Source organism: Psammomys obesus, unplaced genomic scaffold (genome assembly GCF_907164565.1).
Source record: "Psammomys obesus unplaced genomic scaffold, mPsaObe1.curated_primary_1811, whole genome shotgun sequence".
NCBI lineage: Eukaryota > Metazoa > Chordata > Mammalia > Rodentia > Muridae > Psammomys > Psammomys obesus.
This window is the reverse complement of record NW_026595304.1, coordinates 664-8625: the sequence shown is the minus strand read 5'-3', so window position 1 is coordinate 8625 and position 7962 is coordinate 664. Positions and strand designations below refer to the sequence as shown.

At 42.2% G+C, this 7962-nt stretch overlaps 1 protein-coding gene across 1 annotated transcript; it reads left to right on the top strand.

Annotated features, from left to right (window-relative positions):
• Positions 1–547: 547 nt before the first annotated feature.
• LOC129685691 (alpha-mannosidase 2-like) lies at positions 548–7575 on the top strand (the record flags this gene model as incomplete). The annotated part of the gene is made up of 5 exons (XM_055619197.1): positions 548–607; positions 718–820; positions 899–966; positions 1501–1645; positions 7468–7575. Coding segments are annotated over exons 1-5 (484 nt in total), but the record flags the coding sequence as incomplete, so codon positions are not given.
• Positions 7576–7962: the final 387 nt, after the last annotated feature.

Genomic DNA, 7962 nt, shown 5'->3' with positions numbered 1-7962 from the left:
TGATAAAGGCATGCTCGGAAACATGACAAAGGCATGCTCGGAAACATGACAAAGGCATGCATATCTTTCCTATGGTTGGAACTGAGCATATAGTGTTGAACAAGTCAGAGATGGTTCTTTTGCCATTAGCTGCAGTATTCTGTAAAACAAGGTTGTTAGGATGGCAAGCCTCTTAATGTGGGGATCAATTAAATAAACAAAAACAACGCCTTGCCTGTCACACAGACTAATATAAGCACTCTGAATGACTTATTAGGGCGTGCTTGTGTCGACAGCAGTGGGTTGATGAATTGATTTTTCCTTGGATTGTCCAGCGTTTGTTAACAGGCTGAGGAAGAATATTCTCCCACAGTTTTTGTATTTTTGACCCTGCAAATAAACTCCAGTCTATTTTGCTTAAATTTAAAAATCTCACTCTTGAATATAACATGAGTCTGTGTTAGTGATTCTAGAGACCCAAAGATCATTTAGGACTGCATTTTGGGGGGAGGGGTAGACTTGGAAACAATCCCTAAATATCTTGGTCATTCTCGTATACTTTCACAAGATGACACAAAGATGGCGGCTACAGAAAGGCTTTATGCTACGAGACCAGGCCCAGCTGCCCGTACAGAAGTTGCCCCACAGAAGTGAAAAGGGAAGGAGGGGTGGCCGCCCTCTGTGTCTTGGCAGAGCCACACTCATGGCTCATATAGCTGCCTTTGTTTTTCATTTCAGGGCCAGCTTTCAATCTTGCAAGAAAAGATAGACCATTTGGAGCGTTTGCTAGCGGAAAACAATGAGATCATCTCAAACATCAGAGACTCGGTCATCAACCTGAGTGAGTCCGTGGAGGATGGCCCGAAAGGTGCACCAGGCAACGCCAGCCATGGCTCCGCTCACCTCTCTTCACATTTAGCCCTGCAGGCCGACCCCAAAGACTGTCTGTTTGCCTCCCAGAGCGGAAGTCAGCATCCGGACGTGCAGGTAAAGGGGCCGCGGCTGGTCATCAGGAGCGTTTGTGTTTGCTTTCAGATTTGCTCTGTGTCTGTTCTTACTCTGTACATTTTTAAGCCCCGGGCTCCACTGCTTTCTTTTGCCATGATTTGTTCGTTCTCGCCACCGTTTGCCTTTGTTAGTGCGACAGCTCACCACTCCCGCGTGTCTGCCTGTTGTCTTCTCAGCGCCACCATTTTGATGCCTTTACTGTGTTTTCCCGTTGAGTCACACCGGCACCAAAAGCAAGAAAAGGAGGAATTTTAACAAATTAATGAAATCACGTTTATCAAAGCTCCTTTATCAGAGTAGTTATGTGGCATGACTAGCCTTCAAAGCCTTTGAATGCTGATCAGATGTCTTTGGCCTGAAAAGTTTCAATTGATTTTTACAGAAATAAAGTTTTTTTCCCCCATTATATATTGATAAAAAACAGCAGAGAGTATCTTTGAGCAAATATTGACCAGAATTTAGTAGAACTTGCCAATGGCTGACGTGTTAACTTTTTTCCTTTCCTGTTTTTAGATGTTGGATGTGTATGATCTGATTCCTTTCGATAATCCAGATGGCGGAGTTTGGAAGCAAGGATTTGACATAAAGTATGAAGCGGATGAGTGGGACAGTGAGCCCCTTCAAGTTTTCGTGGTGCCTCACTCCCATAATGACCCAGGTAAAAGTGACACTTCCTAACAGCTTTTCGGCGTGTGCAGCACCCACGGCCTGTAGTGAGAGTCTGGGAGGCACAGAACAGCAGGAATGGTGGGTGCCCTCACCCCTCTGACCTCCCTGCAATGTGTTCTTTGTCCTCATTTTTCCACTCTCTATGCCCAGTAGAGGGGTGTACTTGTAGAGCAGGAGGCTATGAGAAACTTAAGAAGGATTTTGAGGACATACATTTCAGGGTACTGATAGTTTGACTTGTTTCTGGTGAATACTGCGTGGGAAGCTGGAGAGACAGTAATAAGTTAAGAGCATTCATTATCACTCTTACAGAGGATGCACATTCAGTTTCCAAGACCCACAGGGTGGTTCGCAACCACCCATTATTCCAGTTCCAGGAGCTACCTTGCCGTCTCCTGACCTCAGCAGGGGTGTAGTGTACATAGGATGTTCAGGGCAAAGCATTCATACACCTACAAAGTAAAATAAGTGCAAAAAATTAAAAAAAATACTCCTCAAGAGAATCATTCCATACTGTCAACTCCACTTAGGAAAGGCAGACTGCTCACTGGAAAATGCGAGTCTGTAGCAGAGAAGTAGTAAGCAGCAGTTTGGGAGCTTTGGGGTTTATTCTGTCTTATCAGACAGGGGTATGAGTCCTAGCCTGAGCCAGCAGGAGCTGACTTTTAGGTAACTTAGCTCTGTGGCCAAGGCTTTTATCCAGTAGAATTAGGATGATAGTACCTTCCCAGGATGAACTCTAAAGGAATCATGCATGATATAAAGATAGCTGCTGTCTTTGTAATTACTGTTATTTCACACGAAGGCTTTTATTTGTTGAGGCCGTGGTTTCCCCCACCCCCAAGGTAAGGGGAAATTGCTATAATTTTAGTGGAGCACATGATATGGCATGCACATTTGCTGGTGTGAATCAGTGAATTTAGGACAGCGTTTTTAAAGTAATACTTTTAAACATTTTTTTAAAGTTTGTGTTTTGTACCTTTTTTAAGCACCTAGTTTTTCCAGTTCATCTGTTACTTTCTTCTTCTTATTCTTCTTTTCTTCTTCTCCTTTTCCTTCTTGTTTCTGAGACAGGGTTTCTTTGTGTAGTTTTGGCTGTCCAGGGCTCACTTTGTAGACTAGGCTGCCCTTGAACTCACTTGTTACTTTCAAGGATTTCTTTTTTACTCATGCCTGTACAGATGACTCATCTACTTACATTCTTTACTAATTTACTTGGTATGCTCTTTTCTATGGCAACTTTTTATGATCTAAATGCAACTTCCAACTTTAAGTCTGAACACGATCCATTGGTTCTCTCTCCTGGTTTCTCTTGAAGTCTTTTTCCATGCACTTATTTCCCCTTCCCTCTACGCTCAGCTCCCACCAGCTCCATCTCTTGCTGTTCTGTAACTTAAGCACTCAGCTGTAATAGTAAAAGAGGTGGTTTACCAGGCAGGGTGCTGAATGTTTTGCAAACAGCTGGTGCTTAGAGAAGGTTGGTGGTGCTGTTCATCTGAAGGGTGTTATCATCTTGTCAAGGTGACATGAGCAGTGAACGCCCTGGAACCCCTCACATCAAGTTCACCTGGAGTTCTCTCCGGAGTAAACCCAAGTGGCGGAGAAGACGTGCCTCGTCCTGAATGTTGCTTGGTCTGAGCCTAAACGTTGGCACGGGATAACTTCTAAGTGCACAGGGTCTTCTCCGACCTGCCCACATACTCTTTTACCGCAGGATTGCAGCACGCTCACACTTGTGTGTATGCGTGTAGAAATATACCGTGTTTTCACTGAGCCTGCTCACTTGTTGCGCTGGCCCGTAGTGGAGCATCTAGAGCAGCGACTGGCGCCTAGCACCCATCATTCAGTTCTGCTGACAAGTCACTGCAGTCATAACTGACTCTCTAGGTTAGGGACAAACACTTGGCTTGTTGCTTGTCTCATGTTTTGCATTCAGCCCCATCTTTTCTGGTGTCTCCTTATTCCTATTCCTTGAATAAACATTTTATTTAAAATGTACTTTGCATTTTTTTTTAGAGTAGCAGCAGTGTGAAGCCCTTTGAGGGCAGGCATTTCTTAGATCCCTGTTTGTTTGTGTCATGGTTCCTCCTGTAGTATGTTGTTTTGTGAGAAGACATCCTTAATAACTGTTTCTGACTGCAATAAATGAATCTGTCTGCTGGTATCCTAGCAACCATAGTGGAATCTTTTGTCTTAGTAGAGGATGTTAATGACCCTTACCCTTAGGCTGGCTCTCTACTTGAGTTAAAAATAGTGGTCAGAAATAGACCCCTTACACCTAAAGCAATCTTTGCCACGAAGCAGAATGGCATAGAGAAAGACCCACTGGCTTTTTGAGTAATTTTCACTATTCCTTAACAAAAATAGAGTATTGATAACCTAAATTATCCTGTGAAAAATGGAAACATTCAGATCATGAAAAAAATCACTGTCTTAATAGGGAGAAAACAGAAAAATATGTGATGTGTATTTCTAAGTCAAAATATGACTGTAATGGGAAATCTTTGTAGAATACTCCCAAATGAATGTGCAATTAGGCAATTTACTTTCTAAATGAGATTTATAGAGAGTTGTTTGCATTTTCTGCAGCAACAATTTAAAACAAGCTTTGGCTCAGTAGTTTGTTTCATCAGTGGATTTATGTCTGTTGGGAATAGAAATATTTGAAATAGATTTTTAAACAAGTCTTGTAGTTGTCCCCTAACAAGGAATTTGTGGTATTTATGTATTCGCCCATGTGTAGATACACACATATGTGTGTAGATGGTTTTCTTTTAGGGCTCAGTTAGTGTTAGTAGGTAAGACAAGGTAAACTTTTAAAAACAGTACTTTAATAACTTCCTAATTAAGCCTTCTTCCAGGCCAGAAGAATATGTAGTGCAATATTTGAATGATTTACATGAATTAAGACAAACTAGGAAAGAAGTTGTTAGGTAAATGCTGATAACTTTGTATTGTTATGGATTTGAAAAGTTTTGAGTCATAGACCAGGAAATTAAATGAGTTGACTGATACATGTTCGTGTTATATTTAATAAGCTGATTAGAGCACAATTACAGCACCTTTGTATCTATAATCTTAATTCTCCACTCTGCACTAGTTAAACTGCCGAAATATTTAGTTAATTTTCCTCCAAAGACATCACAGTGTGGAGAGAAAAGATAAGGTACCCTGAATGGCGGCTGAGCAACACATTGTCAGTGAGGCGTTTTGTGAGACGCACATTAGAGAGTCACCCCCTGTGGGGTGGCTCTGCAGCAGCAGAGAGAGCTAGTCCCTCAAGTTATACTGGAAAATAATTTTCTTTTGTGCATTTATAGCTCCTCAAAAAAAAAATAATGATTGAATAAGTGATGGGATTTTGCCCATTTTTAAAACTAAGAAGATTCATTTTTTTATTTAGTGTTACATAATAATTCGAAATAGATTTGTTTATACATCTGTCGCCTGTGGTTCAAAAAGAACAAAAACATGAAATCACAGTGTGAATTTTCAGACGGTTTTGGTCAGATGTTGCACTGTTGGAATTTAAAAGTGTTTGGCCAGCTGTTGTTGGTGAATGTCTGTGTAGATCAAAGTGGAGAGGGAGCCAGCGCCGTGCACAGCACTGGGGGCTTTGGTGTAGGCGTGGGAGGAAGTTGAATGCTGTTTAGCTAGTGCAGGGTAAACCGTGTTCCTTGGTTTTGACGTTTGTCACAGGAAACGTCGCTTCCTCAGCCCACATAGCATGAGGAGGAATTGAGAGGCAGGGTTCTTTGTCTGTCTTGCAAAGGAAGGGGAAAGTAGGAAATGAAGCCACATTGGATGGCGCAGTAATTTGTTGGAAGTCAGGCAATGATAATTTCTCAGAGCCTGGTGGTTTCAAGCTCAGGGTTGTGTGACTCTAAAATCCATAAATCATGCTCTCTCTAATGGCCATCCTGTTTCTTAAGATTATTTAATCCAAATAGACTTTCTACCTTATTTTACAGAGATTAGCCACTTAGCGCATTTGTATGTTTCTGAATTTTTAATAATCAATGGGTAGTTTGTTTTTTTTTTTTTTTTAGTGTGTGTATTCCAAATTTTAAATTGGCCATATTTATATTAAATATTCACTTACTGTTTCTTCGAAACTCATATTTAGCTTTTGGCATCTCGAATGTTATCTGAATGATAGCATTTGAGAATTAAATAGCTTTGTGGAATTCTGTTTTTAAGAGATCTTGAACTTAACTATGAGTATTAAGTTTCTTAACTGTGAGTATTGAGTTTCCTTTTTAGAGGAGAGAAGCACGGCTGACTTGGGCCATCGGTGGATTTCATTCTTGAGGAACAGGAGTGTTAGTTGCTCTGGAGAGATGCGTGTGATTGGTGTGCATCTTCCAGCTCCTCACATCTCAGCCTCCATCTGTTTCCCCCCTCTGAGCGCGTGAGGACTCACCAATGCCCCTAGTGGTGAAAGTTGGTACTGACACCTAGGCTCGTGTGCCAGGCGTTTCCCACCATCCTGGGCACTTATGTTTACTCGAACCATTCTCTTCTCAGCAGCTCGATGGTAATCCCATAGCATTACCCCTGTTTCACGGGAAAAAAGGCAGGAGGGAGCATTAGAGACGTGCCCATGGCAGAGTAGACTTGGCACCACAACCCCGGCAGCCGAACCACAACTTGAGATTTGCGCTTTAATATAAAACGACCACTCATGGGTGATAGTGTTGAAGCCACAGGCAGAGCACCCGTAAGGAAATTAATGCTGTCATAGCTCACATCATATATGCTAGTATTATTAAACAGAAAAAGAACTTTACCAATGTCTTGTAAAAGTGCACACGTCACTGTATTTCCTGTTTGTGCCTTCTGATTTACTCATATTGAAATGGATATCTCTGTCTTTAAACACATGCGTGGTGAGTGGCCTTCCTTATTGCTACATTTTTCCTTTATGATTAGAAGTAATTTAGGAGTATTTTCCAGCTTTTAAAGTGACTTCCAGAAACTAAGTCTGAGTAGGCGAGTTCCGTATCTTAAGAGAAACCCATCAACATCTCTGGTATACCCCCCGCCCCACGGATACCCATGATTTTAAGCAGCTACTCTCTGCGTGGGGAGGGCTCCTTGGGGAGAAGGTGGTAGTCGCTGTTCATCGAGTCCCCTTAGCAGGGAAGAGGAACCAGCTTAACACAGATGTGGAACTTAGCTGAAAGGTGTGCCGCTCTCTCACCTCTCTCACCGGCAGCACCTAGGCAAGCAGGAGGAGCGCATGCTCAGCTCTTCTAAGGGATAATGCACATCAGTTCTGTGGTGTGGGGTGAAATTTCCAATGCAGGTGTCTCAGATGCCTTAAAAAGTGCCATATCTCAAATGCTGTTGCAGGAGTGAAGCTGATACACTTAGAAAACTATTAGCTGGTGCTGAGCCACCGAGAACGAAAGGTTATCTTCCTTTGGAAACCCGAGTTCAAAGCGTTTAGAATTTTAGAGGAATCAGCAGGTTTGTTGGTGTGCAGAGCCCTTCCAAGAGCCTCCGCCTCGTTTCTTCTTTTTTTTTTTTTTCACTCTCCACATCCTGAAAACTTTTAGTCACAAAGTTCCCTTCACTCTGCCTTGTCGCCTCTTGTTTCCTTCAGCCCATTTCCACTCCACCCGTAACCATTTTAACCAGAGCTCTAGCGTCTCACTTCCGTTTCTTGTTTCAGCTTTGCCCTGCAGTCTGCGCCTACCATTCTCAGTGCGCTTGGTGACAGAAAACCGTCAATTCCCCCTCCTGTGCTTCTTTAGGAAAAGACAACGTCTAGAGGATTTTTAGCATCCCACTTCTGTTTTTATTAAGTGGCTCATCAGACCTCGTCCTGTATGCCGCAGTGCACCTACGTGGAGGCCGTGTTTCGACGGACCCCGTGGTTACTGTTTCTCCATTTGCTCGTGCCTCTGTCCGGCAGTACGTGTTCTCTTACCCTGCCAGGACTCCACTGTTTCTCCGTTCCCACAGCATTTTGTTCTGATATTCTCTGTACAACCTGTTTTCATCTAGCTTGGCCCTATCACTTAGTCCTTATTAGATACTCAATACATGTTTGAATGAGTAAACTGGAATGGTAATTAAAGCTCTTCTAGTTTATTAGGGGGACAGAGGAGCCTAACTTATCATAGAAACATTGGAATTAAAATTAATCAGCAGCATAATCAAATAATGGTAATAACAATTAAGATTATATGCTGTCCCTTAAGTATAACATTGGACATTGCAGTTTGATATTGAAGGATTAACAAATGATGGAAGAAACCTGTTGATCATTTGTTGATCAAGAAAAACTTTATTACTAAG